The 24422-nt window shown below is 57.9% G+C and overlaps 15 protein-coding genes across 15 annotated transcripts; 10 read left to right on the top strand and 5 right to left on the bottom strand.

Annotated features, from left to right (window-relative positions):
* Nucleotides 1-401: 401 nt before the first annotated feature.
* On the top strand, nt 402-2716 carry SPRG_10862 (hypothetical protein; the record flags this gene model as incomplete). Its single annotated transcript, XM_012349821.1, has 4 exons — nt 402-630; nt 682-2316; nt 2368-2490; nt 2552-2716. Exons 1-4 carry the CDS (start codon nt 442-444, stop codon nt 2714-2716), a joined length of 2112 nt encoding a protein of 703 aa, XP_012205211.1. The 5' UTR covers nt 402-441.
* Nucleotides 2717-3082: 366 nt separating this feature from the next.
* Nucleotides 3083-3435, top strand: SPRG_10863 (hypothetical protein; the record flags this gene model as incomplete). The annotated part of the gene is made up of 2 exons (XM_012349822.1): nt 3083-3236; nt 3287-3435. 2 exons carry the CDS (start codon nt 3083-3085, stop codon nt 3433-3435), a joined length of 303 nt encoding a protein of 100 aa, XP_012205212.1.
* Nucleotides 3436-3844: 409 nt separating this feature from the next.
* Nucleotides 3845-4776, top strand: SPRG_10864 (hypothetical protein). The gene has a single exon (XM_012349823.1). The coding sequence runs from the start codon at nt 3873-3875 to the stop codon at nt 4719-4721; it is 849 nt and encodes a 282-aa protein (XP_012205213.1). The 5' UTR covers nt 3845-3872; the 3' UTR covers nt 4722-4776.
* Nucleotides 4777-4894: 118 nt separating this feature from the next.
* On the top strand, nt 4895-5894 carry SPRG_10865 (hypothetical protein). The gene is made up of 4 exons (XM_012349824.1): nt 4895-5287; nt 5335-5459; nt 5511-5635; nt 5676-5894. The coding sequence occupies exons 1-4, from the start codon at nt 5154-5156 to the stop codon at nt 5787-5789; spliced, it is 498 nt and encodes a 165-aa protein (XP_012205214.1). The 5' UTR covers nt 4895-5153; the 3' UTR covers nt 5790-5894.
* An 889-nt stretch (nt 5895-6783) lies between these two features.
* SPRG_10866 (hypothetical protein) lies at nt 6784-7551 on the top strand (the record flags this gene model as incomplete). The annotated part of the gene is made up of 2 exons (XM_012349825.1): nt 6784-7448; nt 7500-7551. 2 exons carry the CDS (start codon nt 6784-6786, stop codon nt 7549-7551), a joined length of 717 nt encoding a protein of 238 aa, XP_012205215.1.
* Nucleotides 7552-8117: 566 nt separating this feature from the next.
* On the top strand, nt 8118-11700 carry SPRG_10867 (hypothetical protein; the record flags this gene model as incomplete). Its single annotated transcript, XM_012349826.1, has 6 exons — nt 8118-8237; nt 8285-8417; nt 8462-8693; nt 8740-9625; nt 9660-9887; nt 10240-11700. The coding sequence occupies 6 exons, from the start codon at nt 8118-8120 to the stop codon at nt 11698-11700; spliced, it is 3060 nt and encodes a 1019-aa protein (XP_012205216.1).
* A 74-nt stretch (nt 11701-11774) lies between these two features.
* SPRG_10868 (nucleoside diphosphate kinase B) lies at nt 11775-12337 on the bottom strand. Its single transcript, XM_012349827.1, has one exon. It carries the CDS (start codon nt 12293-12295, stop codon nt 11846-11848), a length of 450 nt encoding a protein of 149 aa, XP_012205217.1. The 5' UTR covers nt 12296-12337; the 3' UTR covers nt 11775-11845.
* Nucleotides 12338-12973: 636 nt separating this feature from the next.
* Nucleotides 12974-14394, bottom strand: SPRG_10869 (hypothetical protein). Its single transcript, XM_012349828.1, has 2 exons — nt 13818-14394; nt 12974-13764 (listed from the first exon to the last, which is right to left on the bottom strand). The coding sequence occupies exons 1-2, from the start codon at nt 14385-14387 to the stop codon at nt 13027-13029; spliced, it is 1308 nt and encodes a 435-aa protein (XP_012205218.1). The 5' UTR covers nt 14388-14394; the 3' UTR covers nt 12974-13026.
* Nucleotides 14395-14626: 232 nt separating this feature from the next.
* On the bottom strand, nt 14627-14884 carry SPRG_10870 (hypothetical protein; the record flags this gene model as incomplete). The annotated part of the gene is given in 3 exon segments (XM_012349829.1): nt 14627-14712; nt 14733-14823; nt 14840-14884. The coding sequence occupies 3 exon segments, from the start codon at nt 14882-14884 to the stop codon at nt 14627-14629; spliced, it is 222 nt and encodes a 73-aa protein (XP_012205219.1).
* Nucleotides 14885-15166: 282 nt separating this feature from the next.
* Nucleotides 15167-16277, bottom strand: SPRG_10871 (hypothetical protein; the record flags this gene model as incomplete). The annotated part of the gene is made up of 1 exon (XM_012349830.1): nt 15167-16277. One exon carries the CDS (start codon nt 16275-16277, stop codon nt 15237-15239), a length of 1041 nt encoding a protein of 346 aa, XP_012205220.1. The 3' UTR covers nt 15167-15236.
* Nucleotides 16278-17569: 1292 nt separating this feature from the next.
* Nucleotides 17570-18239, top strand: SPRG_10872 (hypothetical protein; the record flags this gene model as incomplete). The annotated part of the gene is made up of 1 exon (XM_012349831.1): nt 17570-18239. Exon 1 carries the CDS (start codon nt 17634-17636, stop codon nt 18237-18239), a length of 606 nt encoding a protein of 201 aa, XP_012205221.1. The 5' UTR covers nt 17570-17633.
* Nucleotides 18240-18320: 81 nt separating this feature from the next.
* On the top strand, nt 18321-19226 carry SPRG_10873 (hypothetical protein; the record flags this gene model as incomplete). Its single annotated transcript, XM_012349832.1, has 1 exon — nt 18321-19226. One exon carries the CDS (start codon nt 18321-18323, stop codon nt 19200-19202), a length of 882 nt encoding a protein of 293 aa, XP_012205222.1. The 3' UTR covers nt 19203-19226.
* A 525-nt stretch (nt 19227-19751) lies between these two features.
* SPRG_10874 (hypothetical protein) lies at nt 19752-21851 on the top strand. Its single transcript, XM_012349833.1, has 12 exons — nt 19752-19821; nt 19869-19977; nt 20022-20157; nt 20211-20272; nt 20330-20487; nt 20535-20650; nt 20701-20931; nt 20977-21108; nt 21163-21250; nt 21305-21400; nt 21448-21573; nt 21624-21851. The coding sequence occupies exons 1-12, from the start codon at nt 19798-19800 to the stop codon at nt 21723-21725; spliced, it is 1380 nt and encodes a 459-aa protein (XP_012205223.1). The 5' UTR covers nt 19752-19797; the 3' UTR covers nt 21726-21851.
* A 916-nt stretch (nt 21852-22767) lies between these two features.
* On the top strand, nt 22768-23348 carry SPRG_10875 (hypothetical protein; the record flags this gene model as incomplete). Its single annotated transcript, XM_012349834.1, has 4 exons — nt 22768-22905; nt 22952-23014; nt 23056-23191; nt 23215-23348. 4 exons carry the CDS (start codon nt 22768-22770, stop codon nt 23346-23348), a joined length of 471 nt encoding a protein of 156 aa, XP_012205224.1.
* A 16-nt stretch (nt 23349-23364) lies between these two features.
* On the bottom strand, nt 23365-23826 carry SPRG_10876 (hypothetical protein; the record flags this gene model as incomplete). The annotated part of the gene is made up of 2 exons (XM_012349835.1): nt 23561-23826; nt 23365-23509 (listed from the first exon to the last, which is right to left on the bottom strand). The coding sequence occupies exons 1-2, from the start codon at nt 23710-23712 to the stop codon at nt 23365-23367; spliced, it is 297 nt and encodes a 98-aa protein (XP_012205225.1). The 5' UTR covers nt 23713-23826.
* Between the last annotated feature and the right edge of the window lie 596 nt (nt 23827-24422).

Here is a 24422-nt window from a genome sequence, read left to right on the forward strand (position 1 = left end):
TCCGTGCAAAGCGAGGGGCTGCAAAGGGAGAGCAGCAGACGTGTAGTCTGCTGCGTCCTTTGTTGTAGCTAGCAGGCGTTGGCGATTGCCATCGGTTTACCGGTACATTCATGCGATCTCGCTCAGTCGACCTAATACGGTTAGGAGTCCATATTCGAACTCAACTAGAGTCTAGTTGCATGTAGTACCTAGTAGGCGAAGAAACGGCGCTCAATACTCTAGTCGCGCGACCCCATCCGAGAACTGCGAATGAATTCACAACTATCTTGTGATTTGTATATTATACAAATGGATATATGTTTGAAAACAGGTGGCAATCGTTTCGGATTCCATTTTTGGCGGCCAAGGACGAGGAGGCTCATGACGACGACGACGACAATGGTGGTCCTCGACCATCTCGAGGATGGACTCGCCCGAGCATGCGATGACGTCGACGGAAGCATGGCCGCGAGTTCGACGTGGCTGGCTGCGTACTGCATGGAGACCGCGCAGGAGCTACGTCGAGCGCCGATGAAGCGGACCCGGCCGCGCTTGAACCTGAGCGACCTCGACCCGGGCTCGGCGAGCGAGACAAGCGAGCGCCTCATGAAGAAGCCACGGCGAGGAAAGAAGAGAGGCCGCGCGATGGCTGTACGATCTCTGCGTCTCGACTTATCGGTGGTGCTACTCATGCGATCGCAGGACGGGGCAGGACCGAGTACCCTGACCGATACTACCAAGGAAGACGAACTCATGAAGCTACGCGTTGTCGACCTAAAGAAGAAGCTCCAGACGCGTGGTCTTGTCTGCTACGGTCTCAAAGCTGTCCTAGTGCTGCGACTTGCCGAGGCCATGCGGCAAGATGAGAAGACGCTACGCGACGACGACGGTCCAGCTTCTATCGATGCAAACTGCTCTATCCGTGCGATCGACGACGACTGCACAGCGTCTCCTTGGGGAGAAGTCGGATCGCCGGTCCCGACGGCCAAGTCGTCGAAGCCTGCTGTGCGCAACCCCGTGCGATCCCTTGCCGACGCGTTCGACGACGAGGCGTCCCCCGACACGAGCACGCAACCGAGCGCCATCTTGGACGTACCATGCGCTTCAAGTCCACCGTCCATGGCGAGCACGATGGGCTCGAACGTCGATGGCTTGTCCTCATTGCCACACATCGACCCGCCTTCCGAGGAGACTCGAGCACACGAGATGGCAACCTTGCACGAAACACCTCCGCCTGTATCAGCCTCTTGCAGCAACTCTAACGGATTGTCTTCTCGTACGGGGCCCAACCTCTCCCCGATCGTACCACAAAGTAGTCGTCCTGCATCTCCGACGGTCCCTCTGCATGCAGCTCTGGTTCAAGTCGCTCCGCCAGCGCTGGACAACACCACAACGACAACAGACGAAGCAGCGCTAGTATCACTAGCGTCTGAACTTGCCAGCGACGAGTCCCAGGGCGTGCATGGCGCTGCCGACGACGCGTCCACGGATGCCATTCCCAAGTCGAGCACGTCGCCCGCAGATACGGCCCCCGTCGGTGGTAGCGGCGACATGATGTCCTCGGATAGCAGCAGTCAATCATCAGACGATGACGAGCATAGCGCATCCTTCTTGGCCAAGGGCTTTGCTACGATCAAGTCGGCCATGCAGCGCCACGTGCTGGGAAGTACTACGTCGACGCGCAAGACGCCGCCACCGACGTACATTGAAATGGAGCGACTCTCGATGGCGCCACGACGAAGCTCTTTGCTGCCTCCCATTTCGGTGATGGACCTCTCGACCCCGCAGCTCTCAAGTCCTGTCACGTCGCCCTTTGACGCGTTCGGAATACCTGAAGGGCGCCTCTCGTCCCCTGAGCTGCGCGACGTCATTGAGCGCGAGTCCAAGCGGCTCCGTGAGACGGCGCGGGCGCTCGCCAAAGAGCGCGTCGCCAAGGAGCGCAGCCTGTCCAAGACGGTCAAACCACTCGCCCCCCAAGAGCCGCCACCAGTGGAGCTCGATCAAGTGTCGGTCGCCAGCTCGAGTCGACATTTGAACCCTACCCCGCGGACATCGTCGGTCGCCGCGCCGCCGAGTGCGCTGAGCAAGCGGCCACCTAACCTCGTCTCTGGACTGGCGTCTTTTGGCGCGCGCAAGCGTACGTCCTCGATCCTAGCGTCGCGCGCGAGCGGGTCGACTATGATTCCGTCGCTATTGGAAGCCGAACGGTGTCGCTTGGCGGATGAGAAGAAGATGCTCGAGAAGGAACTTCGGCGCGAAGCTTTGCACCAAAAGTACGCTATTCACCGCAAGCACGACGACAGCGTCCGCAAAAAGCCGCGCGACGAGACAGACAAGGTGTCCTTTGTGTGGTCGATTGGTTGGTGCTGAGAACGCACGGTGAAATAGGCTCGTGACGAGGCAGTGGAGAAGAAGCAACGGGACCTGGACGCAGCACGGAAGCGGCGCTTGCAATGCATGCACGCGGCGCAAGAGGCCAAGAAGATGCAAGAGCGGGAAGAGAGAGAAAAGGTTTGATTGCCGGGTTGCCCGCCGAATGAGTACCAGGTACAGACTTGACGGCGTGCATTAGGCCCGTGAGGCGACCGAGAAGAAGCAACGCGACCTCGATGCCGCGCGCAAGCTGCGGCTACACGACTTTTATGCGCAAGAATCCAAAAAGGTCCAAGAACGAGGTCGCACCGTGAGCAAGGTTGTCGTTGCGGTGGATCCCCTTGAGTACATGGCGCTGACGTAGACATAGGACGTACGGAGTAGCGACAAGCCCACGATGCCAAGTGTACAACCTGTGATGCTGAAGAGACTCAAGGAGCCGGCGACACTGCCAAAGCGCCCTGTCGAGACCAAAACGTTGACCAAAGGAGCCTCGCGCACGGCAGCCAAACCAGTGCAGTCTTACTGTGTGTAAATCGGTCGAGTTGTTGATTGCCCATCGGAATAGGCCACCAATGGGCTGCCAAGAAAGCGCCAAAAGATTGTCGCAACCAAGAGCGTTCTCGAGCCCCCTCTCTCGTACAAAATGTCCGAGTCCGAAGAAAGGTTGGGCAATGCGAATCGATATGATTGATCCGCTCATGTGTTATGTGGTAGCGACGACAGCGACATGGACACGGAGGATTACGCGGCGCTGAACAAGCCGCTTCCGGCCTGGGCCCAGAAGGCCAACCTCGACCAAGCCCTCGCTCTCCAATTTGGGCCTCACGGCGTGGACCCGACCACGATCTTTCCCGACTTTGTCGGCTCGTGCGACCTCAAGCGTACATCCTCCTCCCTTTCATTTTGGTGATTGTAATGTGTGTCTGTTTAGTCATTTTTAAAGGCTACGTCGAGCCAAAACGCACCTTTAATCGACGCACGAGCTCGGGCAATTGGCACATGGACCAGCCGACGCGGCTGGAGAAGGCCAACTACAAGCACGTCATGGGCTTTGGCTCCGCAACGACCTTTGTAGCCTAGCCCTTGACACATAATCGTATAGTGTCTAGTTGTACATTAGAAAGGTGGACGAAAGGTGGATGACGAGGGTTGAAGGCCGTCTGTGCACGTAGTTTTCAGCTGCCGGAAGTGTCATTTGCTCTGCGCATGGGCCAGCAACGTATTTCGCACGCCTTGGACGTACTATAATGACCATCAAATATTATATTTTCATGCTACTAGCGACGAAAATGGTCATTGTTGTCTAGGAATCGGCAGATCAGATCTACCTTGGCTCGTTTGAAAAACCTAAAACGTGATGCGTTTTATACTTTAAAATATTGGACCAGTCACTTTTTTTAAGAAACTAGAAAATTATAGCTAGATGTTTGTAAGCAAGCCAACGAAATATATTTTATGTCTTGTCGTCCGCTTGGTCGGTGGAATAAAATTCGACCAGTGGAGCCGCAAGCACGACGATGGGCACGTACCTCGAGGACTACCTCGAGAGCATCTACATGCTGCCGTCCGAGGTCAAGCGCAACTTTGAGCTCATGCGCGAGCTCGACAAGGCGACGCGCGGGATCATGGAAGAGCTGCGCGAGTCGCAGTCCGAGTACCTGCGCGACGCCCGCGAGCGCGTCCGCGTCCGCTGCAGCGACACGTCGCTGCCCGAGCCAACCGAGGAAGAGCTCCGCGCGTTGGTCGAGCAAGAAGTAGCCAAGGACGACCCGAGCGCACCGCCCGACGAAGCGAGCCCGCCACCAAATCCGCTCCTCGCCTCCTTGAAGGCGAAGCGCCACTTGGTCATCCAAAAGATGGACGAGAAGGTCGCGATTGCGTCACAGAGCTACGACTTGATTGACCACCACATTCGCCGACTCGACAACGACCTCGCCAACTACACGGCGCTCTTGCAGGCCAACGGCGAGTACGAAGACGAGAAGATTGTCATCAAGAAGCCTGTCGCGGCCGTGGCCCCGGCCGTGCCGCAAGCTGCGACAGCGACCACCAACAAGAAGGCCGCTGTGCCCGTGGCCACGGTCAAGAAGAGCGCGGGCTCGAACCGGAAGCGCAACGCTGCCGAGGCGCAGCTCGAAGCGATTCCCGAGGCGACCGCGATTGCCAGTACCGGTCACATTGCGCTCGAGGACCTACCGATTGACCCGAACGAGCCGCTCTACTGCCACTGCCGGCGCGTCTCGTACGGCCAAATGATCGGGTGCGACAACGAAGACTGCAAGTACGAGTGGTTCCACTTTGACTGCGTCGGCTTGACCGAGCAGCCCGCCGGCGCGTGGTACTGCAAAGATTGCCGGAAGGCCTAGTACATACTACAACCACCATACTCTAAAGCCATCCTATTATCTCCTTTCTCTTGCCATGCCCTCATCCTCGTCCTGCTACCTTGGCACGCTCCTCCATCTACAGGCCAGGCGACGCAAGATCCCCAAAAATTAAATGGTCAAAAATAGATCAATATATAAAAAATAAAAATCCAAAAAATCCAAGAGCCCGACAAACACGCTCGAGGTCGACGAGATGATGTACGAAGGAGCGAATACGACGATCAACGCAGCCTTCTCGGCCATGTCCCTCAACCCAGCCGGCGCCTACGGGCGCAGCAGCGGGAGCAACCTGATGCTGCAGCCGGCGGCGACCGCTGCTCGAGGTGGTAAGAAGAGCAGCCACCTCGACCGGCCGCTCGGGCGCGGCAAGGCCGAGGTCGCCGAGTCGGCCTTCTCGTTCCTTTTTGCGAGATGGTCCAGTACTACCAGCGGCGCGTCGAGAACATCTCGGACCTCGAGCGCCTCCTCGACTCGGCCGGCTACGGTGTCGGCGTCCGCGTGCTCGAGCTCGTGAGCTACCGCGACATGAACGGCAACATTGCGCGGTGCGTCCGAGGCTGAGGCAAGAAGCGCATCGACGACATGTGGCTAGGGACAAGCTGCGGCGCGAGACGCGACTCCTCAACATGCTCCAGTTTGTCGTCTCGGTCTGCTGGAAGACGCTCTTTGGGAAAGCCGCGGACGCACTCGAGCGCAGCACCGAAAACGAAAACGAATGTAGCACCACCAAGATGACAAGACGACGAGGCTCATGGCGACTGGACGTAGACATGATCCACGAGCTCGACCCGCTCACCAACAAGTTCATCTCGGTGCCTGTCGACATGGGCCAGCTCAACTGCGCCGCGTACATTGCCGGTGTCATCCGTGGCATCCTCGACTCGGCGGGCTTTGTACGACGCCAAGAAGCTCGTGTTTCTCATGTTATCATAGTACTCGCAAGTCGAAGCGCACACCGTCGACGTCGGGAACGGGCAGCCGGACAAGACGGTCTTCCTTGTCAAGTTTGACGACCGCGTCATGAAGCGAGAAAAGATGCTCGCGTAGATCTCGAAGGGGCCACGACTACTAAAGGCACGCAACTTGGTATTGAGTTGAATCCCTTGAAACCAAATAATGCCATCGGACGTTCTTCATAACGTTAGTGCCACCACGCTGAGTGGCATGGTCTCATTGGACAGAGACAGCACACTGCACAAGATGCCGGCGCCGCGCCTCGTGTTGCGCTACTCTGCAGAAGCCAAAAAGATCAAGTAAGCTGGAGTAAGATTGAGCAGCGCGGTTTTCTTTGGTCAATGTCGTGGGCAAGCCTCGGGTCGTTTGCTGGGCTTGAGCACACCAGGTTGTTGGTGGCCGTGAGCAACCGTCGTAGCGTTTCACGTCCCATGACGTGGCAGACTGTCTGATCACAACGCCAATGTCAAATCAGCGCGCGGGTACTACACGACACTGGTCAAACTCTTCTGGCCAACATCAGTGTCGACTTGTATTCCCAACTACCTCTTGGATGCGCTGGTGCGTTGGGTACGAGAAGAACCCTCTCCATATTGTCCTAAGTTCTGCGTCGTCCTCGCCTCCGTTTGATCGATTCCGTCAACTGTAGTATTTGCTCCATGCCACGAAACCTTGTAACAGAAGTGGCGTCATGCCAGTTGATCATTTCCGCATGTTATCCGGAAAATCGACAATGTATCAAGTGCCAGGGCACAGGGTAGCACCCATTGCCATCACTTGACGATTTACTAAACACCCCCGAAGCACTCTCTCCTGGATGCCCAGCGCCTTTCAAAACGAGCTTCGACGCCTATCGTGTCACTGCCTTGCGCAAGTCGAGGTTTGGTTCTGGTGGGCGTTGGCCATACTCCTTCGATGCCTACGCATCCGGGCCTCTTCCGAAACATCCCTCACCGCCGTGGTCCCTCCGAAGACATCAAAATCGAAGACGCTCCAGCCCTCCGCAACGGAGGTGGCCGCATCTCTCTCCAGCCTCTGGTGTGACTATGACGCATCCGTTGCGTCCCGACTCGTGCCGTCACTTTCCATGGATGCCACCGACGCCCCAGGACCTGCCCGCGGCTTGTACCGGCTCCGAATAGCCCTGCAGATCTTCCGCTCGCTCGCTCGCGACAGTGTGCGGCCGGCCACCTTCTTCGGTCATGCGCGGGAGACCATCGATCTCTACATCCGTGTCTGCCCTCGAGCCGGCAGCGTGCTCCTTGGCCGCGCCACGACGCTGACCCTCAACAGCCAAGACGCATACGAAAAGGCACTTCGGGAAGTCAATGCCTGGTGTTACCAAGCGACTGCGTACCTCGGCTTTGGGCGCGACGCCGTCGGCAGCACCGACGACTACGCGACCGACGTCTCCCATGTGATCCAGGCCATGTGCGAGGGCGGCGTGAAGGCGATGCAGTTGGTCGCGGTGGCCTTTGAGAGCTGCGCCCGCGACTTGAGCGCTTCGTATGCAATGTTTGATCAACTTGCTGCGATGCACGATTCGTCCGAAGCCATTCAACTGCGATCGCATTACTCGCCGCATACGGTCTACGGCCGCGATGAAGATGGCCCTGCCTTGGCACGAGCTCTGCGTGCGCATGCAGAGCGCATCGATGGCGTCGTGCAGCGCATGCTAAAGACATTCGAGCAACTGCAAGAGACTCAAGTCATTGCTCTCCTCGACGCGTTTCTGCGGCGTCCAATGGCCCTGTATCAACTTGATACGCGGACGATGAACGACCTCCTCTACGCTGCCGACAGCCTCGTCAACGAATGCCGCTTGTTTATGAACGAACATGAACAGACAATCTAGTCCATCCACCTTCTAACCTTTCACACCGATATGGTGTCTTTTCTCCTCATGCACACAACAAATATGTGTGTTGAATCAACGTTCTCCAGTGACGACGCATGCATGAAATACCATTGAAAGTGTACAAGCTGATCATGTCGACGGCTGCGCTGCTTTCTGTAAATCCTCTCGGTGCTACTATTGCATGATTAGCTCCAGAAATGTTTGCAGCGTGGATTTCAGGCAAATTGATGACTTTCGTAAATGTACAAATTGAGGTTTTCATTCCTCCATCGACGAATGCGGGAGAGCACCAACGCTCGTTCCAGATCCAAGAAGGCGATTTTCGATCCATCTAAAAAAGACGACGCTGTGATTTGCTGCTTTTGCACCAATCCGCGCGCTCAAAATATCTTCATACAAACAACAAGTGCAACGACGACGCCATAAAAACGCCACCTTGGCATGCTGGTCGCTGATTGGGCAATAGAAGCTGAGAATCAAGCTTGGTCTTTGTATAAGGAACGTGGCGGCGAGATACGAGATATATTTGGCTCGGTCATTGCCATTCTCGTTGACGAAGGAGCATGGCCAGCCCGCTGGCAGCGGTCGTGCATGGCCTCCTCGCGGCAGGGACATGCGTCCTCCTCTACTACGCGCTCAAGTACGCCAAGAAGTACTACTTCATGGTGGCCTTCCTCTTGCCGGTACGACGCGCTGCATCGCGCTGCGCATCTTCATGTATGGGACGTAGCCGTTTGTGAGCTTCTGCATGATCTACGAAAACATCGTGCGCGCCGCCACCAACCTCGATGGCGCCGACGCTAGCGACGGCGGCGACTTTGACAAGAGCCTCACGAGCGTCCAAGTGATGCTCGCCCTCCAAGGTAGTACTAGTACTCGTCGACACGCATGGCTGACATGGGCGTAGCGTGCATCATTCCGTTCATGCTGCTCATCTGCTTTGAGGTCACGTACCTCGTGCACAAGAACAAGAGCGTCAACTTTTGCGGCATCTCGTTCGAGTCGGGCCATCGCGCGAACCGCAACAACTTCAAAACGACCTTTCTGCGCTTCGCCGTGTGGCTCGTCGGCCTCTCGCTTCTGCTCATCAACCTCTACGTGTACTACAGCTACTTCCAGGACATCGAGTTCCACGAAGGGTCTCATTGCGTCACTCTGCGTCGCTGGACTCACCGCGTCCATTAGGAGCTACTTTATCAACGGCGATGGGACCGTCGCCACGGTGCTGACGCAAATCCCAGCCTACGTGCTCGTGATCCTCTCGCTCTACATGGGGCTCCGGCTCTGGAACTATGGCTGCAACTACGCCTTTGTGATCCACGCCACGTGCTTCAACCCGTGGATCTGGATGGTCGTCGGTGCGATCGCGCTTGCCGTCGGGTACATCATCCCTGGGATGGTCTTTGCCATCACGTCCAACATTGGCGAGTTTATCATGCTCGCAGCCATCATCCGCATGTTCAAAGAAGTGCACCATGACCTCCAAGTGGCCGACGAGTTTGGCCGCACCATGGACCGGTCGTTGCCGTCGGCCATGATCGTCGTGCCGCGCGACAACATGGCCAACAGCCACGCTACCATCTCGACGCCGATCTCGTCGTACGCGCCGATGACGTCGCCGCCCAGCACCGCCGCCGCCGTATCCGACGACGACGACTCGGACGGCGCGCGGCTCACAGATGCCAACACGAACGCGTACTTTTCAAGCATTCTGGCGCGCACCAAAGGCGACCAGCTGCGCTGGGACGCACCACCATCGAGCATTGCGCTCGAGCCCGTCCGGCTCCGGAAGCCACAGCTGGCGTCGCCGCCAAGCGACCACAATACGGTGCTGCGGGCGCCGGAGCCGGTGCTCGAGTTCAACGCATCGTTTCCGCCGGTGCTCGAAGCCGACGACAAAGACGCGTGGGTGATACTGGCTGACGAGACAACGACGTCGACACCGCCGCCTCGCCCGGCGTTCGATGCGAGCGCATGGGCCATGGACCCGCCGCGGTCGCGCCGCGACAGCTACACGGTCAGCGAGTCGAGAACGGCCAACGAGGAGGGCGCGCGTCGACGTCGACGAGGCGTTCCAAACTGCAGAAATGCATGCGCCCGACGAGCGCTCGGTCGTCTCGGACGTGCCCACCGAGTCGTCCGAGACGCCGCTCCGAGGTGCGACGCCGGCGACTACAAGCTGTTGCGAGACGCCACCGAATCGACACGAAGACGACGACATGGACATGGACATGGACGTCGACTGGATGCGCCAGCTCGGTGCGTCCTTGGATTTTGGTGACGATGCGGCGGCGCTGGATGATATCCCGCTGGGTACGCCGCCGCCCATTGTGGTAGTATGCATAGACCCATCGAGGCCCGATCGCGTCCATCATGCAACGCTATAAGAACACAATCGACGCACATGATAACTTACTCTCCGACTTGGAGACCCAGATTGCACTTGGCCTTTCTGCTCGGTCATATCAAATGGCGACTTTTGCCGAGGAGCCGCCGCCTCGGATGGCAACGGCGCGCGAGCATCTTGGGTGCTTGAGGCCGCGGCTTCGATTTTTCCAAGATCGTTGCCGTCTGGTGGCTGATTCGAAGGTGTTTAAAACAGGGTGTTGCATTGGTGCATACAAACGCCAAGATGTTGGCGGCCGAACGCGACAGGGTCAAACCAACAGTCATTCGAAAAACGAGATGGCGACCACCCAAGCGGCCAAGCGCAAGGCCGACGCGCTGCTGCTCGGGAAGGCGACGACCGCCGACCGCGACATGGACCGCCTCCACCAGCGCGACGTCACGCTCTGCAACGAGTTTGGCTGGACCAAGCTCACGACGACGGGCGCCTTCTGCACGATCTGCTCGCGCATCGTCGTCCCGCGCGGGTCGGGCTTCCGCGAGTACTTTTACCACGAAGAAACCGCGATGCACAAGAAGAACCTCGCGGCGACCGGCGACCTGTCGCGCGCGATGGAGGACGAGCATAGCACGTCCACGCGCCGCTCGAGCCGCCTCAAGGACAAGCCGCTCCTGCCGCCGATGATCGATATGGACAGCAGCGCCGACGAAGCCGCGCCCAAAACGCGCCGCAGCACATCGGCGTCAACGATTACGACGAATACGACGACGACCATGGCCAAGGCCCACTCGAAGCCCGAGCTCATGGTCTACGACGATAGCAGCGATGACAGCGACAGTGCCCCCGCAGCGACCAATGCCAAGGTGCTCATGACGCCGCCGTTGGCCCCGCGCGCGACGGCCGACGAGAGCCCGTCGCAGCTACGCCTCTTGACGCTCAAGAAAGCAGCGTTGTCCAGCGCGACCAAGGCGCCCAAGAAGACGCCGACCAAGATGTTCAAACCAACGCCGACCAAGTCGACCAAGCCAACGCCGACGAAACCCGCCAAGCCGACCAAGCCGTCGTCGAATCAGGTCAACCACGTCGAAGAAGACGTGCGCCCGTCGCAGTCGAAGAAGGTGTTGCGGGAAAAGAAGGCGGGCCCCAAGCCCAAGCTCACAAAGCCCGCGTCTGCCAATGAAGACAGCTCCGAGGCCGACGAGCCCATGGAGCAGCAGCATCGCGTCAATCATGTCGAAGAGGACGTGCAGTCGGCGCCAGAAGAGTCGACGAAAGATGGCCCGCGCGAGACGGAGCCCGGCCTCGATAGCCCGGCGGCCCAGGTCACGGCCAGCGAAGGCCACCCCGAGCCAGACGATGTCGCGTCGAGCCCGATCGCCGCGGCGATGACAACCATCCCATGCACAGAAGAAGTACACCACACAGACGACGCAGACGAAGTAAATAAGTCGCTCGCGCGCCCCAAGAAGATCCGCAAGCTCAATACGGGGCTTCGGTCGCCGCCGCTGACGATGCTGCAGTACGACACGCCGGCGACGACGAGCGAAGACACGAGCGGCGACGACGAGCATGCGCTCGAGGTGGCGCCAATGCCATCGCCGACGCCGACCGAGATGGCCATGCCGCCGCCGCCGTCGGCGTGCTTGACGTGTATGGCGCGTTGCGATGCCGACGAGTCGGTGCAGCGCGTGCTCTCGGCGCTGCACAAGCAAACGAGCGCGCTGCAGGAGCAGCTCGACAGCATTCGCATGCTGCTGCAGCTGGCCATGTCCCAGCACAATGCGTCGCACCATGTTTAATACTATGTCGTCTCTTGCGTCATGGTTGTTGTTATGCATGCTGTACACGCGGGGAACGATTGCAAGATCGAGGATACGGGATAAGGTACGTGGGTGCATTGAATGGGCAGACATCCGATGCTTAACGACGAGTCTGCGACGACACTTAGTTTTCGTAGACCCAGGCGTTGCGCGAGGGGTTCCACTCGCAGACGCCTTCGGGGAACCAGAGGGCAATCTCGTGTTCGGCCGACTCGACGGCGTCCGAGCCGTGGCAAATGTTGCGGCCGACTTCGACGGCGTAGTCACCGCGGATCGTGCCGGGGGCCGACTCGGACGGCTTGGTGGCGCCGAGCATCTTGCGGCCCTCCTTGACGACGTTGGCACCGCCCCAGACCATGGCCACAACCGGGCCCGAGTTCATGTACTCGATGAGGCCGTTGAAGAAGCCCTTGCCGGCGAGGTCGGCGTAGTGAGCCTGGAGGTGCTCCTTGCCCGGGCGGACGAGCTTCATGGCGAGGAGCTGGAAGCCCTTCTGCTCGAAGCGCTTGATGATCTCGCCCACGAGGTTGCGCTGGACACCGTCCGGCTTGATCATGATGTACGTGCGTTCCATGGTGCGATTACTACGAGGCAAATTCCAAAGTGAGCAGTGGTGCGGAAACTTCCGGTCGCCATTTTATTTTATTCCTACAAACGCCAAGATGTCGCAGCATCATAAATTACAGATTCTCGTCCAGTCAACTCGAATCTTCCTTCGACACACGTGGGAAATACCGAGCGCACACGTGAAAAAGAAAAATGTCTAGCTATTTGTATAGAAGGCGAAGTGGAAGGTTCGAGATGCCACCGTTTTTCACCGTGCCCATGACGTGGCAGCACGAGCGCGCCGTCGTCCGCGAAGAGGATCGACGAGCGTAACGGGCGATGGGCGACGGGGAAGGAGGAACGAGGACAACGTTGAGGAGAGCGTGCGACTGGCACGCCAACGCCACCGCTGTACACGCTACATGGACGCCTCGTGCTGCAGATGGACACGAGCCGAGGCTGGCTACTCCACAAGGTCGCATAGATACGGTATCTGGACGAACGTGTGGCGTCAGTCAGGGGGTGCGGAGGCTACTCGTACCACGAGCGGCCGCCACCTGAGGATGGCATGGCCCACGCACGGGCAAGTAACAACCTTGGCGCATGCCCTGCCCAACGCCCGACCACGAGGTCGCCGTCGCGCCGCTGGACTCCATGGGTCGAGTAGGTGTAGCAGGTTCGATGCTGCGTGCTCGTGCTGCTAAAGACCACAACACGCGTAGCCCTCTGTCGCACAAAGGGTCTTCTTATGGAAGATGCTTAGTGCCCTGCGACCGAGTCGATCAAGACGGGGTACCCCGAGTCGAGCGGTACGTCTGGCGACAAGATGCTTTGGCAGATGACGGGGATGTCGGTGTGCACGTCGAGGTAGTCGGCGAGGAACACGAGGAGCTGAAAGTCCTTGAGACGGTCCACGTATGCGCCGCTTTTGCGCAGCGCGTTCTTGAGCGTCTGCCGCGTGCGGTAGCTGCCCTCGCGGTGCAGCGGCGGAAAGTCCGACGCGAGCGCCGACGTGTGGTTGGACACGGGCACGACGCACAAGAAAAAGTTGTTGTCGACCTCCTTCGCCGCCTTCATCTCGACCATGGCGGTGAACGTATCGTGGATCGCGCTGACCGCGGGGTTGGCCTCGTCTTCGACGAGCGCGCCAGCCGAGAACATGTCGAGGCACTGGTCGCTGACCTGGAAGGCCTCGAACGAGGCTTGGCCTTCCTTGTCCAGTGTCACCTTGACCGTCACAAAGGGCGATTTCGGGCCACCCGCGTCGAGCTGGAGCTGCGCGGCGAGGAGGATTTCACGGCTGGAGAAGTGGAACGTCTCGTCTTCACGGGGCGGGTGGGAGAAGATCCAGCCGACTTTGGCCCACCCGAGCGCAGCTGCGACGGCGTCGACCTTGTCGGCGTGCGGGTCGTCGTGCACTTCAAACCCGTACGGGTCGCCCGTCTGCGGCGGCTCGTAGATGCACTCGACGACGACCGTGGGCAGCGCGTCTTCGTCCTAATAAAGATGCTGCGTACAGGCAAGCACTGAGACATCTATGCTTGTCGTACCGTGGACGTGGGCGGTTCGATGCGGCCGTAGAGCCAGCCGCAGCGCGACTGCTGGAACGCAAACTGGCGCAGGTACGCCTGGAAGCTGTTGCACGACGCGCCGTCGAGGAGGACCTTCTCAAGGTACGGCTTCTTCTGCGCCTTGATCTTGAACTCAAACTGCGAGTCCATTTCCATAAACTCCGAGAGCGTCCAGTGCATCTTCATGTCCCGGAGCGACTTCATGCCCGGGCGGAAGCCCGTCTTCTCGAGGCGCGTGTCGTACGCCGCATGCGTCAGCGTGCCATCGGCGTTTATCTTGCGCTGGACCGCGCCGCCCGCGTTCGTCGTCGCAATGGCCTCGCCGTCAAAGTCCAGGTAGAGCATGTCGCCGTGGCCGACCTGCAGCGCCCGCATGGTCATGGCGTCCGCCAGCACGGACGACTGCTTCGGGTCCGAGCTAATGACCTGCCGATCGACCGAGAGCGCATGTTCCTTCTGCACCCAGCGCTTGATGTCGCCGACCGTCGACGCCGCGGAGAGGTCGGGCACGCGCCACGTCCCAGCCTTCGACCGCAAACGGATCAACATCACAAAATGGCCCCGATCGGCGTCGAAGTCGCTTTAACGCGTTTAAACCTACCCCGGGCAAGCCAGCGCGTGATCCGCGGCGCGTTCTCCACCTCGTCGCTATATCGAACCTCTCCTATAATACCCCACACACACGTACCAACGGAATCATGCGCTTGCGCGTCCTCGCACGGTCGAGTACATGTCGGAGCAAGCGTCGATGCTTGCTTGCTTGTATGGGGTCTCGGGCCACGACTTGTTTAAACGTTTAACGCGTTATGTCCAGAAAACGGATACAATATACGGATAAAAGAGGAGTGTTGGTGGATCGCATCGCCCGGCTGACCTAAGCATATACGGTAGTACTTTGCTCCGAGCCTCGGAAGTCCACGCCTTGTGCAAGAGGAGGCCACGTGCCTCGGCTGTGGTCGTGGTCGGGCGAGTAAAACTGCTTGTGCTGCGCTACGACGCACGTGGCTTGGAGGTGGTTTTGACGCACGTCTTTTATGGTAGCCCATGACGCGGTGGATGCCTGCCCTTGTCCGCGGTAAAATGACGTGACGGTGCATGTCCAATAACCTGGAGACGACGTGATGCTCGCCGAGTCGTCCAATCGATCGGGGAAAAGTTGTCTGCAAAATGATGTTGGGAACGTCCTCGGTCCAGAACCAATCCGGATCCGGATAAAATACGTGCGTTGTGGCGATCGTTCACGTAGCGGCAACCAAAACGACAGCGAATACGATACACTAGTACTTGGAGTTGCCGATGTAGTAGAGCCAACGACTAATAGTATTTAAGACGATCCATAGTGGTATTGACATTTGGTATACAGACGAATGACTCAATGCACGCGTTTTCCTAAACGCCTTAGCACGCCGGCTTGGTCGTCGGCGCGACCGTCGGTGCGGCAGCGAGCTTGGGGTAGACGGGCAGCTCGGCGATTTGGCACACGCCGTTGCCACCGGCACCGCGGCGGACGCGGGCGTAGCCCATCTCACCCCACTTGGCACCCCACGAGTTGCGCACCTTCCAGTAGTTGGTCTTGCCCTCGTTGCCGTAGCCCACGACGAGCACCGAGTGGTCGGACGGGGACCCGGGGCACGAGGTAATGACGCCGGACGCGTAGTGCTGCCAAATGTCATTGGTCGCCTCGACCATCGAGGCAACGGGCTGCTTGGCGACGACCGTCTCGAGCTTGGGCTCGCCCGACGCCCACGCGTGGCCGTCAATCGCGAGCTTTTGCTTCGGGCAGCTGGTCTGGCACGCGTTGTTCTTGCCGTCGGCGCCGGAGATGTACGGGTAGTCGGTCGCGAGGCAGATGCCCGTCTTGGTGATCCAGTCGATCGCAGTGTACTCGATGCCACCGCGGCAGCCTTCGTCGAGCTCGTCGCGGTCGCAGCTCACAATGTCCTGTTCCGAGACGTCGATGGGCGTCCCCGTCACGATGCAGTGCGCCGTCTCGACCGCCGCCGTCGTTGCAAAGACCCACGACGACGAGCACTTGCCCTGGTCACCGACGGGACCCATGCACTTGGTCGTCGACCAGTCCACCGTGCCGTTGGCCGCCCCGACGCCGCGGTCGACCGCCGACGCCTCGGGAGCGTCCATTTTCAACGAACCTGCTGTGTACGACCGCAGGACAAAGTCACGAAACTCCTTGGGTGTGTGGAGAGCGAAGCGGCCGATGGCAAACTTGGCTTCCGGCTGCGTCTTGGCGACGGCCGCGATCGCCGTCTTGCCAGCTTGAAGGCGCGCGAGGAGGTCGTTGGTGTTGGTCGGGTCCACGCCCTTGGGGAGGTACGCCGGCCCGAAATCCTTGTTCCACTGCGTGAGCTGCGCGAGAAGCGAGTCGTCCGCCGCGAGCACACTCGAGGCGACAAGGGTCGTGGCGAAAGCAAAGCGGTGCATGCTGGGCGTAGCGAGTTGGAATATGACCATTCCAGCAACATTGTTTGATCTCGTGTACTAGTACAAGTATCTTTTCGTCTGAGTAAATCTTACCCATGTTGCCGTCCACGTCCTACGGTTGGTTCTCAGATGGTGCTAATCCTGTCGAGGCCGTATCAGCTCAAGGTTGGATGTGCACAGTGGCTCAAAAATTGTTTGGGGGACTATGGCACTATGGTACTACTCGACTGGAACTCTAACGGTTGCATCGTCCTGATCCGTAGAGATGGTGGCGGCTGGTCAACACCGACCCCGATGCCGACGGAACAGCTCCTCCAAACACTCGAGGCAAGAACGGCGAGTGCTGTGAATTGCCTAGCGTTGAGGCGCATGGTCGATGTGCCAAGAATTGGGTGCTTGGGTCATTCCCGCATTGATGCAACGAGTCTGAGCTTCTGAGATGATCGTTTTCGAGATCAAATCAGGTTGGAGTCCAACCACGGCTCATGTTTACACCCTGGTTCACACCCAGCGCGTTGCGACAGATGTTGTCCTGCTCAGAGATCGCGGAAGATTCGACGTGAGGGGCTCCTGCGATGGAGACACATGGCTCATCCATCATATCGTGGAGCTCGATTTTGAGATGGATTGAAAGGTTGCTGTTCGTGTAAACACTCATACTCCTGCCTGCGGGTCCGGGCCTGCAGTAGTGGATTTCGTTGTATTGTGTTGGAGCGTGGAAAGTAGAATTGTGGGTAAAGTAAAGTCTAAGTGTAAAAAAGAGAGTATATAAGCAAATGACTTCTCATAACACCAGCGTCCGCTCACACCGTCTTGGAATAGCAACGGTGGACGTTCATCAAGAGCCAGCAACTCAAAACTCAATTCGAGTTTCTGGCCGACATCCCGAGTCAACGGACGTGGTCACATACGATCATCAAAGTCATTTGTGATGTCAACTTTGAAAACAAAGTAGAACTGAACGAACTTTAGAATTTGATCCTGTAAAAGTACGGTCTTATTTCCTGATTGTGACCGTATTTTTGGCATTGCTACGTTCCGAAAAGATTGCGTTCCTCATGTAGAGGCCTGCAAAACGCAAGACACAACAAATTCAATGCCGTTATTGTTGCATGTCGCGTGAAAATCCGCATAAAATCAGCTGGTTCCGCATAAACTAGCGTAAATATACGGTAAATTTGAAAATTGGAGCGTCTTTTTCAGTTTTACACTATCTGCCTCCATATATTTAGAAGAAACGTACTATATTAAATAGTGTACAATATGAAACAAGGATCAAATAGGATCGAATCCCGAAACAAAGTGCTCCAACTAGGCTTCTCAATACTGGTTACGGCAATCCCACCACGAAGCGCCATGGCCGAGCCAGCGGCGAAGCGGGCCGCCGAGTCGCCTGTCGCGTGGTACGACACACCTGTCGTCGTGCTCGTCCTGCAGTGTATACCAGCGTTCACTGACGTCGCTTCGATGCTCGAGGCGCTGCCGCCAAGTACCCGCACCAGGTCGGGCGCGGCGCTCCTAGCGCTGCATCGCCAGCATGGCATTCCGGGTGGCCACCTCTGGCCGGTGCTTGAGCTCGACCAGATCCCACACGCGCTTATGGACCTCGCCGTGTCCGCGCTGCCAATGGTGCCCACGCTACGCGTCTCAAGAGCGCAAGGTAACGATATCGTTGGCTCGGTCCATGTGTCCTTGGCAGCCTCGGACCTCGTCCGTTCGCTCGTACTACGCTCCGACCACATCTGCTCGCTGGCTACCTTTCTCGAGCGCTACGGACATGCGGTCGTGCGCATCACCTTGCACGTACGCGGCGACGCGGCGACTGGAGCGGTGGCCTCGGCTCTGCAGCACTGCACCGGACCACATCAGATGTCGCTCCACTTGTCGGTCGACGCCGCCGCAAGCATGACGCCACTGCTTGCGGCCGTTGCAACGCATGCGCTTGGCGCCTTGTCGCTTTGAATCGAACGCCTGCGTGGCGACGATGACGACGACGACGACGATGACGACGACGATGACATTCCTGTCGTGCCATGTCCGCCGATGCTGCTAGCGTGGCTGGCGCTGCCCACCGCCTCTTCTCTGCGACTTGTCAATGTGGCGTTTACCGATCCCGGGCCTTTCCGCCGCGCGCTATGTGGTCTTCGCCATCTAAAGCTCGTGCGTGTTCCTACCCTTCTGGGCGACGCTAGCGATGACGCGCCGCGCTTGTCTGCGCTCGAATCGCTCGTCGCCACCGATATCCGACTGCCCAGCGTACACAGGCTACTTTGCCAGCTTCGTGCAGACACGCTCACACGCCTCCATCTCAACGGTGCAAACGACTGGTCGCCGCTGCTCGCTGCACTCGGTGGCCTCGTCGAGCTCGACCTCCAAGGCGGGACCATGGCCACCCTCAAGCAGGTAGAGCCACTGGCGCGCGTACCACATCTGCGAGCGTTGAAACTATCGCAAGTCCACGTGCACGACAAGGACGCACCAACACTCGTGGCGTGGCTCGCTACCGCCGAGGCGCTGCGAGAGCTGCACTGGACGACGAGCGGCCTCGCGGTGCACGGCCCCGTGGCGCTGGCCCACGCGCTGCCTCGCTGGTTGCGCCTCGGCTTGCATACGCTGAATCTCGCCACCAATTTCATCGGCGACGACGCGGCGCAGGTCCTCTCGATGGCGATTGCCAAAGGCGGCCACACCCATAACGTCGCTTTGGATTTGAGTGCCAATGCGTTCAAACTGCCGGGTCTCCGCGCGCTGCTTCTGGCGCTGAGTGCCAGCGTGAACGTGTCGATCCGGCTCAACAAGCTCCAGCTCATGCGTCGGCACATCGAGGAACTCGATGCGTTCGCTGCCGTCCACAAGATCCAGTGTGACTCGACGACACGAGTGTACTCGGCGCCTCCTGCCGATGCGACACCATGGCGGCTCTGATCGCATGCTTGATCGCGGTAGAGAGACCATATTGCGCCCTGGATCCAACACCTCGTCGGGGCATGTGCTACATAGTACGTGCTAGTACTGTGGCTCCCATCGACCGGTGGTAGGAAGCAGAGACGGGATGGTCTGCAAAATCAAACTTTGGACCAGAAAAATAGAGTGCTGATTGTTTGTTGCACAACCCAACGATATCTTTCGTGCGCCAAATTCAAAATCCTTAAGTCCAAAATCCAAAATCCTTCAAAATCCTAGACATGGGTTGACGCCATTAGTAAATACCACCACGACGCTTCGTGACGCTTGGCGACGTTGTGGTTCTAAAGGCAACGTCTCCTTGCAAAGCAGCTTAAGCTCGTCCTTCGCGGGCTCCGACGCTGTCCAACGGAGAGTGCATGCGGCGACCTACACTCCAGCTCCCTCAGGAACCTCCTACTTATAATAGCCTCTATCATCGAATGTTCTTTTCGTCCATCAGCATGTGAAATACCTCTCGTAATACATATATTTGCACATTTGATATATGGGACAAAGCCTCGGGCCCAAGGCTGCTGAAACTCCACAAGCCAATTCGCAGCCAAGACGACGCAGCATGGACAACAAGTTCATCCCGCAGGTAGACGCCGCCTCTCGCCGCCGGCCCATGACGCATGGCCCATCTAGGCCATCGCGCTCGTGACGCAGGCGATCCAGGAAGACACCAACAAGAACTACGAAGCCGCCTTCAAGCTCTACAAGCAGTCGCTCGAGCACTTTATGATCGGCGTCAAATGTAGGACGATGCGCCATGGACCTGTGGTCATCATCTCCACGTAGATGAGAAGAACCCGACGTCCAAAGAGATCATCATGAAGCGCGTCGAGGGCTACATGTCCCGCGCCGAGCAGCTGCGCGAGATGCTCGAGGGCGCGTCCAAGCCCAAGGTCGTGCCCGCGGGCGGCGTCGCCGAAAAGTACGACCCTGTACATCATGCATGTACGCATGATGCTAAGGCCTGTCGCCTAGGGAAAAGGACGACGAAGAGAACGAAGATGCAGAAAAGAACAAGCTGCGCGGCGCCTTGGCCTGTACGAAGTAGATCTTTATCGCATACCGAGGCTCATGCGTGCGGATCGACGACGTAGCCGCCGTCGTCTCGGAGAAGCCCAACGTCAAGTGGGACGACGTCGCCGGTCTCGAAGCCGCCAAGGAGGCACTGAAGGAAGCTGTGATCCTTCCAGCGCGCTTCCCGCAGCTCTTTACTGGAAAGCGCCGGCCATGGAAGGGTATCCTTCTTTACGGCGTACGCTCCATCCTCGCATGTGCCTGGTCTCATCGTGATGCGTGTAGCCGCCGGGTACGGGCAAGTCGTACTTGGCCAAAGCCGTGGCGACCGAGGCCGACTCGACCTTCTTCTCCGTCTCGTCGTCCGACCTCGTCTCCAAGTGGCAAGGCGAGAGCGAGCGGTATGGCATCCTCAATGTTTGCCCATTAAACGACCAAATTTCGTGTTTAGATTGGTGAAAAACCTCTTTGAGATGGCGCGGGAGAAGAAACCATCAATTATTTTCATCGATGAAATCGACTCGCTTTGCTCCAACCGCTCAGAAGGCGAAAGTGACTCGACGCGACGCATCAAGACCGAGTTCCTCGTGCAAATGCAAGGCGTCGGCCACTCGCACGACGGCATCCTCGTGCTTGGCGCGACCAACGTCCCGTGGGAGCTCGACCCGGCCATGCGCCGCCGGTACCATGTCATATCCCGCGCGCAGGATTCTCATCCAAGCGGTAGGTTTGAGAAGCGCATTTACATTCCGCTTCCCGAAGTCGAGGCGCGCAAGGTCATGCTCAAGATCCACCTTGGCGACACGCCCAACACGCTCTCAGACGACGACTTTACCTACCTCGCCTCCCAAGCCGAAGGGTATCTATCGATATCTACGATAGTATTGGTGTCCTCAAATGATGACGACCCTAGCACGTCCGGCTCGGATATCTCGGTGCTCGTGCGCGAGGCCCTCATGGAGCCGTTGCGTCTCTGCCAGCAAGCTCAGTTTTTCATGCGGGTTTAAAGACTATTGAAGGTCCTAGCTCGTCGCTCACGGGTCGTATATGCGTAGTGTGACGAGAAGTGCCATCCCAACCGCAACGGCGCCTTCTTGACGCCGTGTCCCGACGACCCGCCGTGCCCGTACTGCCACATGAAGCTCTCTTCGGTACATGCCTGGCCTCTGCAGTGGACGAATTCAAAGCCGGGATCTAGTGTGGGAGCGCGTGCCAGGGCTGCAAGACGCCGTGCGGGCGCTGCGGCGCCTACCGCATGCGCCTGTACGATTTGCCGGAGCGCGGCTTCCGCGACGACCAGCTCAAGCCGCCCATGGTGTCCATGGTACGCTGATGACAGGCGGGAGGAGGAGGATGTCTCATGCAAACTCATAGCGCGATTTCAAAAAAGTGTTGGAACACTCGATCACGAGTGTCGCGCCCGAAGAGCTCAACCAGTTCGTCAAGTGGACCACCGAGTTTGGCCAAGAAGGCTAAGGCGTCGCTGCTTGGTCGTCCGAGACTCGAACCTTTTTTCACTAAACTAACCTACCCCTTGCCGCCGGTCGTCCGCAACGCTGGCCATTTTCAATTCACGAACCTGCCCTGGCCACAAAGTTGTACGACATTCAAACGAAGTCGCGCGCGAAGCATTCGTAGGGAGCGACATTAGAACGAGAGGCTAAGGGGTTCACACGCATCCTTCCATGCTGTCCCGATTGCAATGCGGTGGGATGAGGCGCGTCATGTTGCCGCCCAATGTTGTCGTGACCGACGCTGAAGACGCCAACGAGAGAGAGCTGCGCAATTACGAGCTCAAAACACTTCTCTTCAAGCTTGTGACGAGCTTACGTGCTGACGCGAGATGGATGCACCGACGACGTACAGACGCTCTCGTACGTGGGCTATCGGTCGGCTACGTGATGTTGCGCAGTCTCAAGAACCGCCCTCGCACAATCCTTCAGGTGGTACCAATAATGCGCTACTAGTACATTGGACGAGTAAGAATATCGCAATTGGTGATCGATTGCGTGAACCAAGTGCCCAAGGTCAAGGATTTCTTGGGCCACGCAATCCAAACCAATCCAAACGCATATTGTGAATTTCAGTCCGATTGCCCCTCGATTTGGGCAGCTTAATCGAGGTCGTTTTATTTCTAGATCGAGGTGGGCGGCGGATAAATCGAGGCTGAGCTGCACGGTGCAATAAAAATACTTTTGGGAGCTTGGCCTCGTAAATCGGACTAGTGCCCAAACAAGCAAGCCAATCAAAAGCGTGAATTCAGAAATTAAAATACAAATTATCATATTTATTATCAACCACATACGTAGAACTGGTATAATGGAAAATACTGTGTATAAAATAATGTAATTTTATAATCATTCTAAATCGAGGTTAGAGGTCGACCAGTGCGAGCCAGCAATAGCCATCACGACGGCGCGCGTGATGACGGTATGATGGCGCCTGCCCGCTCCCTCGATGTACGCTACTAAGGCGGAAGGAGTCCCGCTCCCCGCTACCGTCGGTGCCCAAGCCGACAATGCAAACGCCGGCCATGTACGCGCCCGACATGATTGTGGTCCAGTGCGACCTCCTCATCCAGTCGACGACGCCGATCGCGCGCAACTGTGTCGAGCTCGATGCGCACGCGCACGGCGCGCTCGTGTCCTTTCCCGAAGTCCCCGTCGTCTATCTTGGTGCGCATCCTCACGGGCAGCGCCGAGGACAACGACGCGTACACGGGCGTGCTCACGCCATCGATCGGCGAGCTCCTGCAGCCTTTCCACGTGACGCCCGACCCGTTTATCGCGCTCTCGTCCTAGCCAAGATTGCGTCGAACGAACTGCAGCAGTTTTTCACACCGCTGACCCTCGCTGCGCTCACGCAGCACGTTGGCCACGCACTCAACCTCTGCCACGTCATGCCCGGCAACGTCCAGGCACCTGTCGTCGTGCAGCTCTGCGGTAAACTCCGGCTGGACAAGAAGAGGTGTGGCTCCTCGCGACCATCGAGATGCAGTACGCGACAGGCACGCTGCGCCTCCAAGTGTCGTCGGGCGACGCCAACCTCGGCGACACGCTCTTCGATGCGCTTGTCGACGCCACCTCGAGCGCCCACTAGGCCTTTTGTAGATGATTCATGTAACACGCATCATAATGCTGATGGATATATGATGGAGGATGTGTCGCTTGATGGAGCAGATCTGGAGCAGGACGCAGGCGACGTACACAAGCGACTCGGGCGTCCCGGCGAGCGATACGCGATGTTCGTACTCTTCTCCCCTACGCATGGCCGCATGCTTATAGGAAGGAACGAGGCGCCTAGGATCGTACGTACTCTTTATGTGCCGGTCCGTGCGCAGCAGCAGCAAGCGCTGCTCCGACTCGAGTTCGAGGAGTTCGAGAGGAGGAGGAGGAAGATGGATATGGACAGCGTATGCGAGCGTACCTCTCTCGACGGGGTGCTGCGACTGCAGCGTGTGCATCACGTGGCTCACGAGCTTGCCGTCGCTCACGTCGTGGACAAAGCACACCTCGTAGACTCCGGCGCTGGATGGCTTGACCTCGTACGCGTTCCAACATCGGCTAGAGAATCGCCAATCCAGACCGGTTAGTCTTGAAGTTTGTATAGCGCTGGAGTCGGTTTTACGTCTCTAATTGCGGAAGTTACGTCTCCAAGCGCGGAAGTTGTGTAAACTTCCGCGCTTGGAGATTCGCTAATCCAGACCGGTTAGTCTTGAAGTTTGTATGGCGCTGGAGTCGGTTTTCCGCGCCATAGAGTCGTCAATCCAGGACACGCGATCCTAATTCGACGCCAAATAGTCGTTAGTCCAGGACTTGATATCCTAGTTCCACCACGTGTTGCATTTTATTAAAAATATTTCACGCCTCATTCAAAAAATAAATCGAGGTTGGGCTCCACATTAATCTAAGTCCTACCTCGATTTAGCTTTATAAATCGAGGTTTTGGTGCCTCGGATAGCCAAACCGACTGAAAGCCACAATACTATTAGTATGCTGGCTCGGTCCCGGCTACGTGTGTCACGGTGGAGTATGTGTGCGAAGGCTTCAAGGGGTAGTTATCGTAAGGATGTAGTTGGGTGCGCATCCGACTATAGCTGGTCAGTGGTGCGTGCGACCAAGTTGTCCATCTCACTGTAGACCACAGCAATAAATCGCAAAGTCGATTGATATG

The sequence above is a fragment of the Saprolegnia parasitica genome (genome assembly GCF_000151545.1).
Source record: "Saprolegnia parasitica CBS 223.65 unplaced genomic scaffold supercont2.58, whole genome shotgun sequence".
NCBI classification, from domain to species: Eukaryota; Oomycota; class Saprolegniomycetes; order Saprolegniales; family Saprolegniaceae; genus Saprolegnia; species Saprolegnia parasitica.

Bases quoted from the DNA above. Each gene is read 5' to 3' on its own strand.
- SPRG_10864 (XM_012349823.1), top strand. From the start codon at position 3,873: ATGGGCACGTACCTCGAGGACTACCTCGAGAGCATCTACATGCTGCCG.
- SPRG_10865 (XM_012349824.1), top strand. From the start codon at position 5,154: ATGGTCCAGTACTACCAGCGGCGCGTCGAGAACATCTCGGACCTCGAG. The intron at 5,288-5,334 runs GTGCGTCCGAGG...ACATGTGGCTAG, and splicing joins ATGAACGGCAACATTGCGCG to GGACAAGCTGCGGCGCGAGA. The intron at 5,636-5,675 runs GTACGACGCCAA...ATGTTATCATAG, and splicing joins TCCTCGACTCGGCGGGCTTT to TACTCGCAAGTCGAAGCGCA.
- SPRG_10868 (XM_012349827.1), bottom strand. From the start codon at position 12,295: ATGGAACGCACGTACATCATGATCAAGCCGGACGGTGTCCAGCGCAAC.
- SPRG_10869 (XM_012349828.1), bottom strand. From the start codon at position 14,387: ATGTTGATCCGTTTGCGGTCGAAGGCTGGGACGTGGCGCGTGCCCGAC. The intron at 13,765-13,817 runs GTACGACAAGCA...CATCTTTATTAG, and splicing joins TCGAACCGCCCACGTCCACG to GACGAAGACGCGCTGCCCAC.
- SPRG_10874 (XM_012349833.1), top strand. From the start codon at position 19,798: ATGGACAACAAGTTCATCCCGCAG. The intron at 20,158-20,210 runs GTACGACCCTGT...CCTGTCGCCTAG, and splicing joins GCGGGCGGCGTCGCCGAAAA to GGAAAAGGACGACGAAGAGA. The intron at 20,932-20,976 runs GTACCATGTCAT...TCCAAGCGGTAG, and splicing joins GACCCGGCCATGCGCCGCCG to GTTTGAGAAGCGCATTTACA.